Below are 23,228 nucleotides of genomic sequence, written 5' to 3'. Positions count from 1 at the left end.
TCGTTCCAGGCTCATCATATTTATTCCGCTGACGATTCTGCTGTCTGTCTGTGTCCTGTTGTTCCTTTATTTCTTTTTTCAACGCCTCTGGCAACACTGGATCCCAACATTCCAAGAAAAAATCAATGCTAAAATTGCACCCAACGCTTTCAGGACGGGATGAAATGCAATGTAAACATTGTACTCTTGTTGGACACTTCTGGCTAAAATTTCGCCTAAACCATTATTGTGTGAAACATTTGATCCGAACTTATCACAAAGAAGTGAGATAATGGATCGGAACATTTTAACTGAAAATTCAGGCTACAATCTCATTCAAACCTTTAAGACGTGATGCACGGCAAAGTTGCAAACATTGCTCTCCTGTCTGACAATTCAGGCTAAATCTCGCTCACACAGTTAAGAAGTGATGAACTGCCAATTTCGAACATTGCTCTCTCCTGTTGGCAATTCAGGCTAAAAGCTCGCTCAACCATTTAGAAGTGACGAACTACAAAGTTCCAACATTGCTCTCTCTTGTCGGACAATTCAGGCTAAATCATCCTCACCTCACCTAAGACGCGATAATAATAATAATAATAATAATAATATCTTTATTTTAAGAAGGTGACATATTAAGATCATGTACAAAACTACAGAATCTTATTTTCGATATGGCCCTCTGAAACAGAATGAAAATATGGCAAATAATCATAAGACAAACATGAAGACGATGCTAACAACGATGACGATGATGATGATGATTATAAGTATGCTGTTGATGCTGACGATAATGATGCATATGATGACATGATGATGATGTTGAATCAATATTAGACAGATACTCTCAGTTAAATATAATTATGAATAAAACATCACAATTTGTATAATCACAAGTTTCCTATGAGGTACTGTTTGACCTTTATTTTATACGTATTAAAGTTTTTTGATTCTCGTATTTCCAAAGGTATATTATTCCAAACAATTCTGCTGTAATATGTAAACGATGCTTTCATATAATTAGTACGAGGTCTAGTTTGTAAAACAATATCTTTGTGTGCCATTGATCTTAGCATATATACATTATTGTCTGAAACTGTTACTAATTCTGACATATATGATGGAGCCATGCTATTCAACGTCTTGTAAACTAATACTGCTGCGTGGTATTTACATCTATCCGAGAAGTTTAGCCATTTTAGTTCTTTAAATAGATTTGTTGATGAATCTCGTTTAGATTTACCAAGTATGATTTTTGCAATTCGTTTTTGTAAGTTATTTATTTTATTCACATATGAATTGGTTCCCTTGCCCCAGACCAAGCAGCCGTAATCAAAATTTGGCAGAATATATGCATTGTAAAACATTCGTTTTGTATCAGGTGTGAGGAAATATATTATATTTTTTAGAAGTGCAATTTTCTTATTCAGATTTTTACAAACATAATCGATTTGCACATGCCAGTTTAGTGTATTATCTATATACAACCCTAATAACTTTTGCACAACAACATTAACTATTTGAACATCATTAATACAAAGTTCAAGATTCCCAGTGTTTTTTAATTTATTTGCAGACCTATTAACATGCATTTAGTCTTGGAAGGATGCAATGACATATTATTTAGTTGACACCACTTATTAACATAATTTAAATGATGTTGTAATTTATTTTGAATATCCGTCAACTGATATCCAGATTCATAAAGTGTTGAGTCATCTGCATATAGATCTATATTTAATGTAGGATGCATAACTGCAATATCATTTATGTATAAAATAAAAAGCAAGGGTCCCAGTATGGAACCCTGGGGTACCCCAGATGTAACAGTGAGTTTTTGCGATTTAATTTTGCCAATCTTTACAATTTGGTTTCTATTTTCAAGATATGATTTAAACAAATTCAATGCTATTTCAGAAAAAGGATACAGTTTCAATTTATAAAGAAGAATTTCATGATCAACTAAATCGAAAGCTTTTCTCAAATCCAAAAATATCGCACCAACTAGTTTACCACTGTCAACATCTTTAAGCCAAGTATCTATAAGTCTTATTAGAGCAGTGTTACATGAATGGTGTTTTCTAAATCCAGATTGTGTTTTGTGTATGACATCGGTTTTCTCAAAGTACAACTGTACCTGTGTCGCTATATGCCTTTCAAAGATTTTTGATATAGTTGGGAGTATTGAAATGGGGCGGTAATTATTGGGGTCCTCTTTGTTGCCCGACTTGAAAATTGGTATTACTCGTGGTTCTTTCAGTTTATCAGGGAAAACTCCATGCGCTATACTACTGTTGATAATTGATGCTATACAAGGTGTAATAGTATCACCACATTGCTTCAAAATTTTGGGGCCTACTCCATCTATGCCTGTGGCCTTTCCAACATTTAATTTATCAATAATAGTATGGACTTCATAAGGGGTAATATGTTTAATCTCAAACCTATTTGTACCTAGTTTTGTATCTAGAATATGTTTTAAGTTTCTAAAATTTGTATTCAAAAACTTTGTTTTATTTATAATGTTTGAAATGCTTACAAAATGACTGTTTAATTCGTTTACAATATTTGACGGATCTTCAACCGGAAATTCATTAAATGTCATTTTATGAGGTAATGCTGTCACAGTTGATTGATTCAAATGTGAAATATCTTTTAGATTTTTCCATAAATATGTCGGATTTTTATTGTCTTTTATTGCATTGTTGAAAAAATTCTTTTTACTTTTCTTTATCATAGAAGTTACTTTATTTCTAAGTATTTTATACTGGTCTATGTTGCCAGTTTTTCGGCATTTATCCCTGTGATTTATTATAGATATAATTTCCTCAGTAAACCAATCAGGCTGATTCTCGCGTTTCACACGTTTATCTTTGACTGGGGCATGTTTAGATAAAATGCCATTTAGAATTTCATAAAATCTTTTCAGTGCATCATTGGAATTTGACAATGAGTCTATTTCATCCAGTCCTGAAAACATCAATTCTGCCTGAAAAGCTTCTTTTTCAAATTTCTTAAAAGATCTATATTGTATAACTGTATGGCTATTAGGGGCCAATTTTGGTAATTTGTCTGTAATAGAATGTGTGAAACAAACGGGAAAGTGGTCACTTAGTGATAAGTGAGACACACACCATTCAGTTACATGATTACTCATATTCGTATATAAATGATCTATTATAGTAGAGTTATTTTTTGAAATTCTTGTTGGTGATTTGATTAATTGTTCCAAGCCATACTTCGTGGTAAGATCTGCCCATTTAGTGTTGTTATATTTGCCACTTTCCGGCGAATAATTGATATTAAAATCTCCAATTAAATGAAACTGAAATGAACTGCAAAGTGCAAACACTGCTCTCTTGTCGGACAATTTAGGCTAAAATCTCAATTACACCACTAAGAAGTGATGAACTGCGAAAGTTCGAAGATTACCCCCTGGTAAAAATGTCACCCATTCCTTTAAGACGTGATGAACGGCAAACCGCAAACATTGCTCTCTTGTCGGACAATTCAGGCTAAAGCTCGCTCAACCATGAAGAAGTGATGAACTAGAAAGTTCAAAATTTACCCCCTGGTTAAAATGTCACCCATACATTTAAGACGTGATGAACGGCAAAGCGCAAACATTGCTCTCGTGTCGGACAATTCAGGGTAAATCTCGCTCAACCATTAAGAAGTGATGAACTAGAAAGTTCAAAAATTACCCTCTGGTTAAAATGTCACCCATACATTTAAGACGTGATGTACGGCAAAGTGCAAACATTGCTCTCTTATCGGACAATTCAGGCTAAATGGCTCACACCACTACAAAGTGATGAACTGCAAAGTTCGAACATTGCTCCCTGGTTAGACAATTCAGGCTAAAAGCACGCTCACTCCATTATTTTGTGAAACATTTTCATTAAGACGTTAAACACAGGATCGCAACATTTAAACAATCTCACCCACACCTTAAAGACGTGCCGAACACTCCTGCGCTGTGCTTCTGTATGTTTGTATAAAGTGTAACGGAATGAAAAAAGAGCATCGTGGCTGCCGACGATGGCTGTTTGGATGCAAGCAAGAGTTTCGAGGGTACTGATTGCGGGTCACAGTATTACATGACATGGGCGAAAGTGAATTTGATAACCTTACTCTGGAAATTCTAATGACCGAAGAATAAAGCCATGCTTTGGAAGATGGTATAGCAAATATGTTGCAAAAACGACATTCACACTCGCTGTATAATTATTTGGTTTTAAAACAATATCTATAATTAACTGAATCCTTACATATCGTGTAATAAGAAACCCAATTCTGCAAAAATCAACCCTTATCGAATATAACTTTCCACATCGACATGCAGTATTAATGACTATTATATGATCTGATATGAAATAAATAGAGGATATTTGTTTATTTCAGTGTTAGATCGTATTTTATTTCACGAGTGGCGTGAAAATATAGTTTTTCTATGATCACTAGTGAAATTAAATACGTTCTTATACTGAAATAAACAAATTTTCTGTTTCTTTTATGCTTATTTTCGGAGTTTTATTTTATTTTTATTTTTTTCTAATTTCCCCCTTTTTGAAAATGGTGTTATTTACGCCGCTACCCGTTGGGCGCCCCTCACTCAAAATTATAGCTGTCAACTTTTCTATTTCCTGTTTGTTGAGAAAAAGTTCTCTGCTATTTGTTCTTATAGTTTATTATTCGCTCGTTTTTTAGTGAAAATATTTTATGAACAGTAATCAATGAAGTTTTATATGACTGTGCAGATATGTTCCAAAAATAACGAAAACACTTTTATTGAATACATAACCAAATTACTACGCCGCCATTTTATGAATGAAAATTTGAAAGGTCAAATGTGTTAGCAAAACAGATGCGGATATTCATTGGATTTTAAACATTTTTCTTAGTTTTAAGACTGTTTTTCATGATACACGGATATTCTGTTTCGCTTGAAAACAGGTTTGTTTTCTAGGTAAAGAGTGAATGCCACGCTACTTTGTTGACACATTTTGAGGTGTGGGTGGGGTAACAAAAATATCAGATTATCTGTAAGTTGTTGTGTGAATTTTCCGGGAAGCTCGTTTTACCTATAACAACAAAGAAATAGTTCAAAATACATTTAAACGATGATATAAAATTCTATATTTTGTTCGAACAGTTGTTTTCGTCCTTAATTTGTATGGTATGAAAGCAAATGTTTGAACATTCGATCAGCTTCAAGATGAAGTGAACGTTTGAAAAACGGGATAACCGGTAATAAACGGTAAGTAATTTCCAAATATATAATTATTTAACTATATTAAAGATTTCTTTAAATTTTAAACATTTTTTTGCCAAAATCTTCTGGTTGAAAGTGAAGTGTTCTGTTTTGAACAAGGGGCAGTTACGACAAAGGATTTTTAAAGAAGTTCTGAAAGTTGATATTTTCACTCCTTATTTGCAGTGAAAATACCAAATTGATATTTTCACTGTTGTTATTTCACTGATAAAACCCCATATTTCAACGAAAAGCATGAAAGAAAATCGTTTCATATGAAACATCTTACATTGTACATTCCATTTAATATTTCACATGAGCTGATAAATTCTTTTAGCTCGATTGTGACGAGATCTCAAATCTAACAGAATCACCCTTAAATCCGTTTTCTGGGGCCGGTAATTAGGCCATGAGAAATTACCCAATAGTAGGAATCGAACGCATAACCTCTTGGGTGAAAGGCAGACACCTAAACCACTCGCCCTGGCGGGGATTGATCCCACAACCTCCTTGGTGAGAGGCGGACACTTATACTACAAGTCAACGCTCACCCTGGCGGGAATCAAACCAACAACCTCTTGTGTGAGAGGCAGACACTTATATTACTAAACCACTCTCGCACTGGCGGGGATCGAACTAACAACCTCTTGGGCGAGAGGCAGACTCTTATACCATAATACCACTCTCACTCTGGTGGGGATCTAACCCACGACCTCCTCATGGGTAAGAGGCGGCCACTTGTACTACTAGTCAACTCTCACTCTGACATGGCTCGAACCCATAACCTCTTGGGTGAAAGGCAGACACCTAAACCAATCGCCCTGGCGGGGATTGATCCCACAACCTCCTTGGTGAGAGGCGGACACTTATACTACAAGTCAACGCTCACCCTGGCGGGAACCAAACCAACAACCTCTTGTGTGAGAGGCAGACACTTATATTACTAAACCACTCTCGCACTGGCGGGGATCGAACTAACAACCTCTTGGGTGAGAGGCAGACTCTTATACCATAATACCACTCTCACTCTGGTGGGGATCTAACCCACGACCTCCTCATGGGTAAGAGGCGGCCACTTGTACTACTAGTCAACTCTCACTCTGACATGGCTCGAACCCACGACCTCTTGGGTGAGAGGCGGACATTTGTACAACTAGTCAACTTTAACTCTGGTGGGGATCGATCCCTTGACCTATTGAGTGAGAGGCAGATACTTATACCACTAATCCACTGTCACCCTGGTGGGGATCGAACCCACAAACGCCCAGGTGTGAGGCGGACACTAATACCACTTGACCACTCTCACCCTGGTGGGGATCGAACCCACAACGTCCTTGGTGAGAGACGAACACTGCAGACTTCTCACACCTGTATTTATGTATTTCATTCCAAGACGAAAACAAAGAAGTGTATACCACAATGTTTATTTCACAATAAAAACGAAATTAAAATGCGGCTGCGGACTCGGGGGCAGGCGGCGGCGTCTAGACACTGCATGTTGTCAGGTCGGGCATGACACTCAGCGTAGAGTCAGAACAGGAGGCCTTGCTCAGCTCACATCTGTCCAATAGCAATCATGTCCGAGTTTATGGCTCATGATTACGACAAGCCTTAAGTCTGAGTCTAGACTCAGATTTACAAAATCACTTTTATTACCGTTGTTCTGATCGTTTTTCAAAAATAAATGACGCTTGAACATGTTTATTGAAGTTACGACTAAAAGGGTCATCTTTTCGACGAGCGTATGACTAATCATTGTAAGATCAAGGACGTATTGAAGTTACGACTAAAGTGGCCATCTTTTCGACAAGTGTATGACTAATTATTGTAAGATCAAGGACGTATTGAAGTTACGACTAAAGTGGTCATCTTTTCGACGAGCGTATGACTAATTATTGTACGATCAAGGACGTATTGAAGTTACGACTAAAGTGGTCATCTTTTCGACGAGCGTACGGCCAAGATCTAGAATTTCGGTTAAATAGTATGGCAGTGTTCAGCATTAAAATGAACCTTTTGCTCGGAAAATCAAATACAAATGTAATTACTAACGCCACTATAATTTTGGAAATAGGTATTCTTACTACACCGAAACTTAGATTCGAAAAATCGATCGAGCGATATGATTCTTGATAAGGTTGCCCCTATTTCTTTACTGAAACGGGCCTCATGTTTTAAAATGTCTAGGGTTTAGCGCCAGACGGCGTTCGAAGCTCCTTCTACTTCTATGTTGTATTACGTCTGCCATGCGCTGAGCCATCGATTTGTAGTGTATATTGTACATGTAAACATACCGAGAATGTGATGATATGATTTTGTGCTAAATTGAATTGAATTGAATTGAATAAAGCCAATTTAAATTGAGACTCCTTATCAACGATCGAATCGAACGATCTCGTTTTGCATGAAAGTGATTGTATTCTTATATATGGGGCGTAGCCAACGTTACGCACTTACGTATGTGCGTAACATTAATTTGAAAAATGAAAAAATTAATATGGCCAGACATGGCATCAAATTCGAGGGCTAAGCTAAATATTGATATCAGAATTAAGGGAAGATCAGCTATAGTACGCATTGTTTTTCTGTGCTAGAAAGCTTACTGAGCATAAATCAATCACTTGGTAACTACAAAGTAGGCGGCTTCGAACCTATGAATCCCTCCAAATACACATCAGTGCTCAAAATGTTAGTTCCATTTTCCATTTTTCCCCTGGGGAGCCCCCCTACGGCTACAGGGACATTCCCCCTCCCACGCCCTCCGCCTTTCGTGCGTAACATTCAGTAAAGCCTGGCTACGCCCCTGTATATGACTTTGTTCCTAAATTGAATTGAATTCAACGAATTCAAATTGTGACTCCTTGTCAAAGATCGTATCGTACACCATTTTTGGATCAGTTTTCATCAGCAGTACTGCATATATTTCAAATCAAAATCACACAACCAAAACGAAAAAAAAACGATTATTTGAATTTGCAATTAAAACTTTAGATATAATTTGTGATAATCTTACGGTATTTGATCGTACACTCGTTGATAATATGGCCCAATTTGATCGTTATCATATTAATATATTAAAACGCGATGTTTTATCAAAATAAATGATCTGTTCTGTTCTGTTCTGTTTAGCTCATACAATGATATACTTTGGAGAGTATGCTACTTACGGGTTTGGGTAAAACTTGCCGTCGGAGCCACACACGATATCGAAGCCCTGGCTACAATTGATGGAGTTGATGTTCTTGCAAAAGACGCCAACAAGCAGATCCGAGACGGACGGAGTTGTCGCCGCTGGCATTGTCGCTGACGTCATTGTAACCTGGATGTGAAATTGAACATTGGACCAATTGTTCAGAACTTCGTTAAAGCTAACAACGGTGTTAAAGTTAACAATGATGTTAAAGTTAACAATGGTGTTAAAGTTAACAATGACGTTAACTTCATCGTTGTTAACTTTCATTTCGTTACTGCTCTGTTAATTCAATGGATACATTTGAAATCTGAGATCGCTTTCATACAGCTTCTTTGTAACATTTTTCTCGTGATTTTTTAAACGCTGAATATTTTGAAACCCTCAATTTTCATCAAATTTATTCATATATCTAAATTGTTCTAATATGTTCTTGCTTATATATTTCGTAATTTTGGTATACACATATTCATAGTTTTTCTTTAAATTCAATTTAGAAAGAACAACACTTTTTCACTTAGTTGAAAGTTCTGCTGTATTTCTTACGAAATTTTAAACATCTTATTCAGCATTACTTGTTTATATTTAAATATGTGAGCACCAGTCACTTTAAAAATGTTAACAACGATGACTAAAATCACGTTAACAAAAATCGGCCATTTTGTTTCAATTAATTTGATACATGCTTACAGGAATGTGTATTATAAAAGACATGTGTCAGTGTGTGTATATCACGTGATAAATAACGTCATAAATGCTTCGTCAGAAGGAAATATTTTGCTTAAAATGAAGACTTAAATTAAAGATAAATTTTCATTTCCAACACCATTCTAAATAAAACAAAAGTCAGTCTATGCCGCTTAAAGAGCCCCGCATTTGTTTTATTACCGTAATTTGATAAGGTCATAAGTTTCATTAAACACTTTGACAAACCTGTTTCTAAAATAATGTTTTGACAGTGCTCCGTCACACGGACGAATTGTGAAAAGGTTTGTCAAGGTTTTTTTAAGAAACAAAACCCTCAATCAAACTCTGGTAAATGACCGAGGGCAGGGCTCCGTAAGCGGCGTAGACTGCGCTTTGTTACATTTAAAATGGTGAAGAAATAATGAAGTTATCTTTCATTAAAGTCTTTTTTCAAATCAAAATATTACCTTCCGACGTAGCATTCATGACGCAATTTATCACGTGGTATACACACACTGTGTTTGGTGGTGCTCAGTAAAGTGAAGATTAATGTCATTCTTGTGTTAAAATTTGACATTCTGTCAGTTTGACAGTAATTAAAAGAACACAGCCTACAAAAAAAAGTTGTCAAAACGGTGTATATCGACTGAATAAAAAAGGTAGAATAATAAATAAATAAATAAGATTGCAATAATATAATTGGGTGTGGTTTAAAATTCTCTGTCCTTTCTCAATAATTTCTGTAGTGTTAAATACGTCATCAGTGTACTGACTGGTCAGCTAAAAAACATTTGAAATGAATTCCACAAATCGTCAACCAACTGAATTGGTAGTTGTAGTTGGTGGCATTGTGGTGGAAGTGACCGCCGGTGCCGCCGTGCTTCCTGCGCCGCTCACAATCGGCGATGCCGTGGTGCTAGCCACCGATACCCCGCCAGTCCCTCCAGAGTTGGCCGCGGTAGTAATGACGGCGGGTGAAGCTGTGCTGCCGGCGGTGGTCATGACGGCGGGTGAAGCCGTGCTGCTGCCACCGGTCATGGCCACCGTTGTCTGAATGTTAACGGTACCGTGACACTCGCCCATAAACTGAATCGTCAAACTCGCCCCGTCCCTGGTGCACCTCTTCTTAGCAAAAGTGCAGCTGCAGATTGATAAGAAACTTATAAATCAGTGTTAGAACCATGATATTGGTTGCAGTATAAGCTGTGGAATAACATCAATATATTCGAACTAAAGAAAAAGATATAAGTTTTTAAAGATGCACTCCTTCTCCCGATAAAGAGTAATGTTAAAAACACTTACACATTTCTTTCAATTTGACTTTAAAAAATTTAAGAAATTGACTTAAGCTAGAAAATGACTTCAGACGTGTCTTAGACATGCCTCAGTGTTTCTATACAACTTATTGGGCGACTAAATATACACGCCAATCAAACCACTTCGATGCTTATCTTTGACTCAAATTCAATCTAAGTTGGTTATTAAATTCGTACTCTGGTACTCACAAAATAATGTAAACATGAACTTGCTCTTGAGCTTATTACAAGTACAACCATCACAGGGCAGGTCATTGGGGTTTACTCCTTGGAATGGTCTGACATCAAAAACATGGGAAAGTGGGGTTAAAGCTGCACTCTCACAGATTGAACGTTTTGACAACTCTTTAATTTTTTGTCTTGGAACGTTAACGAGCCAATTTTTGCGTACATCTATGGAAACCAGTTATAGAAGACTGCTGACAAAACTTAAATCGTAGATTTTTATATATATGTTCCAAAATTGATATTTTATGCATTTTTCTTAAACCGTTAGTAATGGTTTAAGCCATAAATCATTACTTTTCGAACGGGAATATGAAAATCTACAATCTGATATTTTGTCAGCCATCTTATTTCATTATTTGCAGATATTTACGCAAACATTTGCTCTTTCCAAGACAAAAAAAAGTTGTAAAAATGGTCAATCTGTGAGAGTGCAGCTTTTCGCCCCTTCACCAAACGCGATAAAAGCTACTTACTGGTCGCTGTATGTGACGCCGTCGCTGGCACAGATCGGCTCGTAGGCGTGGTGTTTGCAATGGATGTTGTTGATCTCGAGGCATATCTTGGCGTCCGTTGACGACAGGGCCGGGTCGATACAGTCCTGATGGTGGCAGCCAGTCCCTGGGAACCACAGTTTTTATTCATTTAACACTCAACATTGGACTATTGGATGTTTTGGGTGCATTGAATGGAACTTTCTACGATCAAGTTTGATTTAAAGCAAAATGTACACTTTTTGTATCTTTTAAGGCTAAAATGACGTAACAGACGCCCTACCATCAATTGGCGAAGGTGTGCCGGTACAGGTGCCATCGGTAGCAACGTCCAATGTGAAGATTGGCTGACCTTTGTGCTGGTTGTTGTGGTCAGTCATCAACTTGCACCGGTCTTGCGCAAATAGGCAGCTAAAGATGACATTTAAGAATATACTATACACACTAGTGGACCCAGGGTTTGGGGGCACCAAGCGCCCCCGCCCCCCTAAAATCGTCCAAGTTATTTTTTTTAATTTAAAGAAAAGGAGTAAAAGGGCAAAGAAATACGCCTAATATGCACCATTTCGGACCAAAAATTGATATAATTTTCTTGGGCGAGTACCAGTAAAAACCCCTGCCACTTTGAACCAAACAAATTTCGGGTCTGAGATAGGGGCGCAAGTCAAAAGGTAACGGCCCTTAGTTGCGCCCCCTCTAACGTTAAATGCTGGAACGGCCCCTGTTACAAGAGTCATATCAGTTAAAGATGATAGCTCGTGAGGTCAGCCAGCAACTTGCGCCGGTCTTGCGCGAACATACAGCTGAAGATAACATTTAAGAAAAATAATGTAGTAAAAATGTTCTCAGGATACAGGCCAGAAATAAATACAAGTATAAACATGTATATACAGTCGAACCCCAATGACTCGAACTCGTTTGGCTCGATTTCCTCGTTGGCTCGAATAGACTGCTAAAGACATAACTCTTTATACTGAAGGTAAGCATTTCCGCTTGGCTCGATTTTCCCGAGGCTCGATGTATTTTCGCCGGTCCCTGGGAATTCGAGCCAATGAATTGAACAAAAAGTATGAAGGCGAAAGATTATGCCTCACTGGTTGTCGTATGTGAAGCCGTTGGTACCACAGACGAATTCTTGTGGGACGGCGATGTGGCCGTGAAGGTTGTCACAGTGGATGTGAAGCATATCGTGGCACAGTGCTACGTCCACCGTCATGATGACCGTCTCGATACACAACAGCTGCTGGTTTTTGCAGTCAATTGTGTGGCCCGCCTGGGCTACAATGATCCAATATGTGTGGTTGACAAACACGCTAAAATGAGGCTTAATAGACCATTCCGCTCGAAATGCGGATTAATGGTTGGAGTTGCTTAAACACTTGAGTTAATTGAGGACTAGGGATGGTATTCAATAATGGTCTTAATCGGACTTAAGAACGATGTAGCTAATCGGATTTCTCGATATAAATAGCGGGCCTATACAGTGAATGGAGTCAATGATGTACGACCATAAGATTGACTTAAGTTGCATATTGAATTCCACCCAGGGCGCTGTAACAATGTTGGTTAATATGCACATACGTTATAAATGTGGGCAAATAACCACACGTGATGAAAACGTGGGGTAAATTGGTACACATTCATAACTGTGAAAAATGGACACACGCGCTCAAAAGGAAGAGTTAAAGGGGATAGACACTCAGATGGTCCCATAATCAGCAAAAACATATGTTCGAACAACAAGACTAGAATTGTCAATACGAGCTAGTATGAGGCCTGTATTGAAAAAAATACACGTGTTCAGTCAGACATTGTAATACTTTGTGATACTGTGCATGGTTATAATATTCCTTTCAAAAAAGCTGCACTGACCCAGGAATAACCCAAGAACAATTTAATCAAAAACAATCTCTATTACATGCCGAACATTCAAACCATTCGGACACTAGCCATCCCGCTTATCTACCACGGCCAAGTATCTTTTTTTTAAAGATGCTGCTTGTTTGCTTTGATTACTAAAGTCAATTGAGTTTCACCCAATAATGTATTTAAATCGAAAAAAGAGCATGTAGCAAGTAAACATATATTGTGGCCCTCTAATATCATTTGCAATAACTCTAGTCAATGACGTTACTCAGGCCTTACCAGCAATTTGCGTGGTTGTGATCGTACCGGTACAGGGGCCATTGTTGGCAATGTTGAGCTGTACGATAGGTTGGCCATGTTGCTGGTTGTGGTGGTCCATCAGCACCTTGCACCGCGCATGCGCAAACGTACAACTGAAGATGACATTAAAGAACATTGTATACAAAACCTATTATGGAGACTGTCCAGTTTGAAGATATGCTGACCTTGGTGCTGGTTCTTGTGGTGCTTGGTGAGTCAGCACCTTGCACCGGTCTTGCGCAAACATTTTCATTGCCAGGGTGACGTATCACGTGACTTCAAAGGGGTTCTCATATTAGTCACCACGGGTCACAACTGATGTAAACGAACAAGTAAGTGACGTTAATTTATAAATAACTTTTTTTCTACATGTGTGAAATATTTTAGATTTGCTTGTATTTTGGTGCATTCCTTGGCCAAAATATCACCTTGACGGAATTTTGTAGAGCGAAGCTACGCTGAAATTTTGGCCAAGGATTGCATCATTGAAAGTTGTTTACATCGTTTGTGACCCGTGTTGACCTATGTGAGAACCCCTCTGAAGTCACGTGATTCCTCATCCTGTTTAAAAGAAAATTATAAACAAGAGCCGTCTTGGACACTGTCCAGGATGAGGACTGACCATAGTGCTGGTTTCTGTGGGCAGCTTGCACCTAAAATCGCGCTTTCTCCAGTGTGCAACAGAAGAGTACATTATGTATAGGTTATAATCACGCATTACTAATTATGGAAAGTGAAAATAAAAGCAGTGAAAATGACATATATTATCACTGAAAAGCAGAACAGATATAAAGGTTAGTTAATCGAAGCTCTGAATGTGAGGGGGAATGTTTGAATGGTTTCGGAAAAATACTCGCCAAAAACAGTGGCGGTTCTACCATGGGGGACATGGCCCGTGCCCCCAACCCCAGTTTGCCGGCAAATGAACCCTAAACACACCTTATTTTAACCTTTAATTGATACCTTAACATCTTATACGCTATAATATATTATTTTTTGTAAGTATTCGTATGTTCACTTTATAAGATGTGTTAAGGTAGTCTTGAATTAAGGGCTGAAATGCATGACTGACCCCCCCCCCCCCCCCCACACACACACACACACACACACCAAGTTATGAATTCTTGGAGTTGGCAGTGAAATAAAACCATTAATATTTGAAATTAAGAAATGCAATTATACTGCTTAAGTTTGTAGTGGTCATGTGGAGCTGTGACGTCACAGACCAGGAAAACACTTAACATCATGTTTACCATTAATCTATTTTACATATTCACATACAAGTAAGAAGGCGGAAGATTATGACTCACTGGTTGTCGTATGTAACGCCATCGGTGCCACATACGACTTCGTGCGGGACGGCGACATGCCCGTGAAGATTGTCACAGTGGAGGTGCTTGACGGCCTCGCAGAGAACAAGGTCTACTGTAGTTATTGCCAATTCGATGCACCCCATCGGATCGTGGTTGCAGTCCGGGGCGTGCGCAGCCTGGGCTGCAATGTGCAATTATGCGTGAAAGAACAACAACGCTCACCAATAAGGGTTTATGGACAACCATAACATAACCAATGAATGAATGTTAATACGCTCAAAATGCCGGTTTAGGTCAAGTTAGTTTTTTGCCGCATGTGTACACTTCAGTGGGTCGATGTGGCAGTCCATCGCATGCGCAGCCCGTGCTGCACTGTGCAATTATGCGTTTATGGATACCCACAGACACAAATAAGAATAAATTGACAACCCCGCTAAAATGAAAGCAACTTGACCAATGTTGATACGATTAAAATGCTGGTTAGGTCTGTTGTCCCTATTGTCGCCTGGAAACACTTCAGATGCACTGGGCATATATGTATTAATTCCATTACATGCACAAAAAAGGTTTACTGAAATACCACGCTAAACTGAATGCGACTTGACACACAAACTCCTAACGAAGGTTTAGTTGACAAACATTCTGGAAACTAAGTTTTATTTGCCAAATACGCTGGAAAGTAAGGTTACTGTACACACAAAAATCATAACTGCGGTTTAATTGACAAATACGCTAAAATCTAAACTTAATGGACACACGATCTCCTAGCGAAGTTAATTGACACACAAACTCATGACGTAAGGTGTAATTGATACATACGCTCACGACTAAGTTTATTGGACACACAAACTCCTAACCAATGTTTAATTGACGAAAAGGCTGAAAACTAATCTTAAATTGACAACACAAACTCCAAACTAAGGTTTAATTGACACTTACGCTCAAAACTAAGTTTATTGAACATCCAAACTCATAACAACGTTTTAATTGAAACATACGCTTAAAACTCAGTTTATCGGACATCCAAACTCATAACAAAGTTTTATTTGACACATACGCTCAAGACTCATTTTATTGGACACCCAAACTCATAACAAAGTTTTATTTGACACATACAATCAAAACTACGTTTTTGGACACCCAAACTCAAAACAAAGTTTTATTTGACATCTACGCTCAACACTTACTTTATTTGGCACATAAACTCTTCCTTAAGGTTTAATTGACACATACGCTCAACGCTTACTATATTTGACACATACACTCTTCACTAAGGGTTTATTGACACCTACGCTCAACACTGACTTTATTTGGCACATAAACTTTTCACTAAGCGTTTATTGACACATACGCTCAACACTTACTTTATTTGGCACATAAACTCTTCACTAAGGTTTTATTGACACATACGCTCATCACTTACTTTATTTGGCACATTTACTCTTCCTTAAGGTTTTATTGACACAAACGCTCAACACTTACTTTATTTGACACATAAACTCTTCACTAAGGGTTTATTGACACCTACGCTCAACACTTACTTTATTTGGCACATAAACTCTTCACTAAGGGTTTATTGATACCTACGCTCAACACTTACTTTATTTGGCACATAAACTCTTCACTAAGGGTTTATTGACACATACGCTCAACACTGACTTTATTTGGCACATAAACTCTTCACTAAGGGTTTACTGACACATACGCTCAACACTTACTTTATTTGACACATCAACTCTTCACTAAGGGTTTATTGACACATACGCTCAACACTTACTTTATTTGGCACATAAACTCTTCACTAAGGGATTATTGACACCTACGCTCAACACTTACTGTATTTGACACATAACCTCTTCACTTAGGGTTTATTGACACATAGGCTCAAAACTTACTTTATTTGGCACATGAACTCTTCACTAAGGGTTTATTGACACCTATGCTCAAAACTAAGTTTATTGGACACACAATCTCTTCGCTAAGGTTTTATTGACTAATACGTTCAAATCAAACTTTGTTGGACACATAGACAACTTTTAACTAAGGGTTTTTTGACACATACGCTCAGAACTAACTTTATTGGACACATGTACTCTTCACTTAGGTTTTATTGACACATACTCTCAAAACTAACTTTATTGGACACATGTACTCTTCACTAAGGTTTTATTGACACCTACGCTCAAAACTTACTTTATTGGACACAAGTACTCTTCACTAAGGTTTTATTGACACATAGGCTGAAAACTAACTTTATTGGAAACAAGTACTCTTCACTAAGGTTTTATTGACACATACGCTCAAAACTAACTTTATTGGACACATGTAATCTTTACTAAGGTTTTATTGACACATACGCTCAAAACTAACTTTATTGGACACATGTACTCTTCACTAAGGTTTTATTGACACATGCGCTCAAAAACTAAGTTTTTTGGACACACAATCTTTTCATTAAGGTTTTATTGACTAAAATTCACTTACGTTAACATGTGGGCAAATAACCACACATGATTAAAAAGGGGAATGAATTGGTACGCGTTTATAACTGCGAAATATAAACACACGTGCTTAAAAGGTAGAATTAAAGGGGATAGACACTCAGATGGTCCCAAGATCAGCTAATACACAAGTCCACAAAACAAGCCTAGAATTGTCAATACGAGCTAGTATGAGGCCTGTATTGAAAAACATACACGTGTTCAGTCAGACATTGTAATACTTTGTGATACTGTGCATGGTTATACTATTCCTTTCAAAAAAGCTGCACTGACTCAGGAATAACTCAAGAACAATTAAACCAACAACAATCTCTATTACATGTCGAACATTCAAACAATTCGAATATTAGTCATCCCGTTTATTTACCACGGCCAAGTATCTTTTTTAAAGATGCTGCTTGTTTGCTTTGATTACTAAAGTCAAATGAGTTTCACCCAATAATGTATTTAAATCGAAAACAGAGCATGTAGCAAGTAATATTGTGGCACTTTAAAATAATATTATTTGCAATAACTCTAGTCAATGACGTTACTCAGGCCTTACCAACAATTTGCGTGGTTGTGATCGTACCGGTACAGGGACCATTGTTGGCAATGTTCAGCTGGTTGTTGTGGTCCATCAGCACCTTGCACCGCGCTTGCGCAAACGTACAACTGAAGATTACATTAAAGAACATTATATACAAAACCTATTCTGGAGACTGCCCAGTTTGAAGATAGGCTGGCCTTGATGATGGTTCTTATGGTGAGTCAGCATCGTGCACCGGTCTTGCGTCTTGCGCAAACGTGTACATTGAAGCGTGACGAATCACGTGACTTCAAAGGGGTTCTCACATTGGTCCCCACGGGTCAAAACCGATATAAACAAACAAGTAAGTGACGTTAATTTCTAAATAACTTTTTTGACAGAAAATATTTCTTAACTTATGAGAGACTGTTTTTCTGCTTCTACGCTAGTGAACTATTTTAGATTTGCTTGTGTTTTAATGATGCATTCCTTGACCAAAATATGTTTTTGTGCGAAGCTGGCATTTAAATCGAGCTTTCTTTAGGGTGCTACAGAAGAGTACATTAATGTATAGGTTATAGTCACGCAGTACAAATAAGAGCGCTACAAATAAGGGAAAGTGAAAATAAAAGCGGTGAAAATGACATACATTATCACTAAGAAGCATAATAGATAATAGATTAGTCAATCGAAGCTCTGAATCTGAGGGGGGGGGAATATGTTTGAATGGTTTCGGAAAAATACTCGCCAAATACAGTGGCGGTTCTACTATCGGGGGACAAGGGCCGCGTGCTCAACCCCAGATGGCCGGCAAATGAATCCTAAACACACCTTATTTTAACGTTAAATTGAAAAATTTATACGCTTAAATATATATTACTTTTCGTTAGTATTAGTATGTCCACTTTATAAGATGTGTAAAGGTAGTCGCGAATTAAGGGCTGAAATGATTGACTGAACACCCCCCTCCCTCACCCCCGCCCCCCAAACAAGTTATCAAATCCTGGATTTGGCAGGAGAATAAAACCATTGATATTTGAAATCACGAAACGGAATTATATTGCTAACGTTTGTAGTGTTCATGTGGAGCTGTGGCGTCACTAGCATGAATCTATTGTACATGTGCGCATACAAGTAAGTAGGCGGAAAAATATGACTCACTGGTTGTCGTATGTGACGCCATCGGTGCCACAAACGACTTCATGCGGGACGGCGACATGCCCGTGAAGATTGTCACAGTGGAGGTGTTTGACGGCCTCGCAGAGAGTAAGGTCTACTGTCGTTGTTGCCAATTCGATGCACCGCATCGGATCGTGGTTGCAGTCCAGTGCGTGTGCAGCCTGGGCTGCAATGTGCAATTACGCGTGAATGGACAACAACGCTCACCAATAAGGGTTAATGGACAAGCATGATATAATGAAAAATACTTTGCTCAAAATGTGGTTCTATGAGGTAAAGTGTCTTTTTGCCGCCTCGATTCACTTCAGCGGGTCGTGGTGGCAGTCAAGCGCATGTGCAGCCCGTGCTGCACTGTGCAATTATGCGTTTATGGACACCCACGGTCACAAATAAGGATGAATGGATAACCACGCTAAAATGAAAGCAACTTGACCAATGTTGATACGCTTAAAATGCTGGTTAGGTCTATAGTCCCTATTGTCGCCTGGAAACGCTTCAGCTCCACTGGGCATATACGTATTAATTCTATTACATGCACAAATAAGGTTTATTGAAATACCACGCTAAACTGAATGTTACTTGACACACAAACTCCTAACGAAGGTTTAATTGACAAACTAATACAAATACGTTGTAAAGAAAGGTTACTGGACCCACAAAAATCATAACTGCGGTTAAATTGACCAATACGCTAAAATCTAAATTTAATGGACACACGATCTCCTAGCGAAGTTAATTGACACACAAACTCCTGACTTAAGATGTAATTGACACATACGCTCAAAACTAAGTTTTTTGGACACACAAACTCCTAACCAGTCTTTAATTGACGAAAAGGCTAAAAACTAAGCTTAAATTGACAACACAAACTCTTCACTAAGATTTAATTGACACTTACGCTCAAAACTAACTTTATTGGACACACAAACTCTTCACTAAGGTTTTATTGACACATACGCTCAAAACTTAGTTTATTGGACACACAAACTCTTCACTAAGGTTTAATAGACACATACGCTCAAAACTTAGTTTATTAGACACACAAACTCTTCGATAAGGTTTTATTGACACATACGCTCAAACCTAAGTTTATTAGACACACAAACTCCTAACTAAGGTTCAATTGACACATACACTCAAAACTTAGTTTATTAGACACACAAACTCCTAACTAAGGTTTTATTGACACATACGCTTAAAACTAAGCTTTTGGACACACAAACTCCTAACTAAAGTTTTATTGACACATACGCTGAATACTAAGCTTTTGGACACACAAACTCCTAACTAAGGTATAATTGACACATACGCTCAAAACTAAGCTTTTGGACACACAAACTCGTAACTAAGGTTTTATTGACACAAACGCTGAAAACTAACTTTATTGCACACACAAACTCTTCACTAAGGTTTAATTGACACATACGCTGAAAACTAACTTTATTGGACACACAAACTCTTCACTAAGGTTTAATTGACATATACGCTGAAAACTAACTTTATTGGACACACAAACTCCTAACTAAGGTTTAATTGACATATACGCTTAAAACTAACTTTATTGGACACACAAACTCCTAACTAAGGTTTAATTGACATATACGCTGAAAACTAACTTTATTGGACACACAAACTCCTAACTAAGGTTTAATTGACATATACGCTTAAAACTAACTTTATTGGACACACAAACTCCTAACTAAGGTTTAATTGACATATACGCTGAAAACTAACTTTATTTGATACACGTTTTTAACTTAGGATTAATTTATTCATACGCTGATAACTAAGTTTATTGGACACACAAATTTTTCACTAAGGTTTTATTGACACATACACTGAAAACTAACTTTATTGGACACACAAACTCCTAACTAAGGTTTAATTGACACACACGCTCAAACTAATTTCATTGGACACACGAACTTTTAACTAAAGTTTAATTGACACATACGCTCAAAACTAAGTGTATTGGACACACAAACACTTTGGACCAATACGCTAAGCAAGAGCTGTCGTAAGACATCTCGCTCGACTTTTCATCGCTTCGTCTATGAGACATATAACTGAATATGTCAATACACAGGGGATATAATTTGTATTTAGAATCATCTAACGTAATGGTCTTAAGGCTCTGAACACTAAGGTGAAAAAATATGTCCGTTGCATAAACGATTTTTGAGATATGAACATCAGCCCAAAGACTGTAATATCGTGTTCTAAGTCAAACACGGATTCATACTTTGCATTTAGCATCATATACAGTCGTCTTACTTTATTATCTGATGGCGTTGGACAACTGCGTTAAGTATTAAGCATATTGAATGATTGAGTTGTATAGGGGATATGGTAAAAAGTCACAATGTGCCGAAAAACTAGGACAAAACTTCCTCATCTAATCATGCGCCTTAATTTGCATCTTGGGTCATGGAATCGTCTTACTTAATTGTCTAGTGGCCCTGAACAGCTGTTTAAAGTATCAAGACAGTGGTTATGAAAGTTGAAAGATAAGACTTCAAATTCCAACTTGCCCTTAAACTTATTTCAAACTTCCTTAGTTCATCGAGGTTCGTCATTTTTATTTAAGATCATATAGAGTTGTCGAACTAAATTGTTTGATGACCATGAACAACTGTGTGAATTACCAAGTCAATTTAACGAACGGTATAACTTGCCCTAAAATTTACCAAATTTCCGCCTAAATCTTTGAATTTAGGATCATATTTATGGACGAAGTTAATTTCTACCTGAATTGTCTGATAGCCCTATGCAACTGTGTGGAGTATTAAATTAATTTAATGAATGGTTTATTAGGTGTTATTTAAATCCATCCGTCCGTTCGTCCGTCTACATCTGTCCGTCCGTCGACATCTGTCCGTCCGTCTATATCTGTCCGTCTTATTGAATTCTTTTTTTTCAAGATTAATCGTTGATTTAACGTTTTTGCAATCGTTATTTCCAATACATGTTCGTGCTTGTAAACGATATTAATGATATTAAACATTTCTAATTAAGATAACTAGTAAAGTGTACCCTCATTAAAAATTACTTCTTGTAAATGGTTATTTCAGTAAATGTAAAAGCTAGTTAGAAAAGGACTCAAGTTACTCTTTGAAATCTTAGTAATTTTGTAGGCAATATTACACTTCACTTCAATCGATCTGAACTTTCAATGATTAATCAAAATACACGTGCAAACACTAGAATTACTTCATAATATTATTTAAAATTGAACGATCTACTTCTACTGATGTACCGGCATAGATCCGATGTTGTTTTCGATGGAAAATGGCCGAGGTGTTCGGATTGGCGCTCAGGCCGGGTATGGAACAGGGATTTGAGGATAGGTGGGCGATTAAGGGCCTTAATTGTACTCTTGGAAAAAAGTTAAATTCATATTTGATATACCCTGACAGATAAGTCTGAGTCAGAACTAGGAATGCATAACCATAGACAAAACAACCGATTTGTTTCAAGGGCTGGACACCATATGGTCCCAAAATCGGCTAATACATAATTTACACAAAACAATCATAGGATTGTTTATACGGGCTAGTATGATGCCCATAATACGTCATTTTACAAGATTAAAAGAATATTTTGTCGCTTTCTCAGCTGAGTTTAGCTGAGTGTTACCGTTTAAAAAACGGTTAAAAAGATTAGAGTGTGTGAATTTAGCAAACGACACGCAAAAACTGCGAAGGATAGATGTGTTGTAAGTGATTTAATACATCAGTAAGTGCATTCTTGCAGTTGTATCATCTAGTGTCTAGTTCCTTTAAGTCCCACTCTTGAAACTGAACATGCACCTACTGACGATTCATTTGAAATAGGACTTAATAAAAGCGCATGTCTTGTCAGTACTGATGCATTTCTAGTCCTGATATATCAGTCAGGGTTTTATGATATTCCCAAGAGTACCATTTAGGCTCTAAATCGCTCGCCTATCCTAAAACTAGTGTTCGTTTAACATGTATACACAATAAAACGTAAACGCTTCAGCAAACGTCTGTTACCCGATTTACCTGCTGTAATATATCCTAGGAAACAGAGCAAGAGGATCATGGTGATATATCACTGTCTTGATGAAGTCACGACACTGCTATGTATTTGGATCACTGCAGCATTTAAAGGCCGGTGTGAGGTCATAAGGCCAAACAAAAGAATGGTGTGGTTCGGGTTACTCGACCGACCTGACCATTGTTTTTCTAAACTTAAACCATTATGATACAATTATGTGTACAAGATGATACAGTTCGCTTATAGCGTGTTACCTTCCTTGCAACATAAATGACAAAATCTGTACAGTCGAAGCTGGCTATGCCGAACTCTGTTATTTCGACGTTCTGGTTACGTCGAACTTTTTAAAATGAGTTGGGTTAAGCTAGATATGTTTTGTATTTCAGTTATATCGAA

General features: G+C 37.6%; 1 protein-coding gene across 1 annotated transcript; it reads right to left on the bottom strand.

Annotated features, from left to right (window-relative positions):
- Positions 1 to 6,638: 6,638 nt before the first annotated feature.
- On the bottom strand, positions 6,639 to 22,908 carry LOC128231288 (agrin-like). Its single transcript, XM_052943913.1, has 9 exons — positions 22,838 to 22,908; positions 14,622 to 14,805; positions 13,318 to 13,424; positions 12,240 to 12,423; positions 11,429 to 11,556; positions 11,128 to 11,272; positions 9,933 to 10,251; positions 8,401 to 8,552; positions 6,639 to 6,793 (listed from the first exon to the last, which is right to left on the bottom strand). The coding sequence occupies exons 1-9, from the start codon at positions 22,875 to 22,877 to the stop codon at positions 6,718 to 6,720; spliced, it is 1,335 nt and encodes a 444-aa protein (XP_052799873.1). The 5' UTR covers positions 22,878 to 22,908; the 3' UTR covers positions 6,639 to 6,717.
- Between the last annotated feature and the right edge of the window lie 320 nt (positions 22,909 to 23,228).

Source organism: Mya arenaria, chromosome 4, assembly GCF_026914265.1.
Source record: "Mya arenaria isolate MELC-2E11 chromosome 4, ASM2691426v1".
Classification (NCBI taxonomy): domain Eukaryota; kingdom Metazoa; phylum Mollusca; class Bivalvia; order Myida; family Myidae; genus Mya; species Mya arenaria.
Note: the sequence above shows the minus strand (reverse complement) of the source record. Positions and strands in the feature narration are given on the sequence as shown.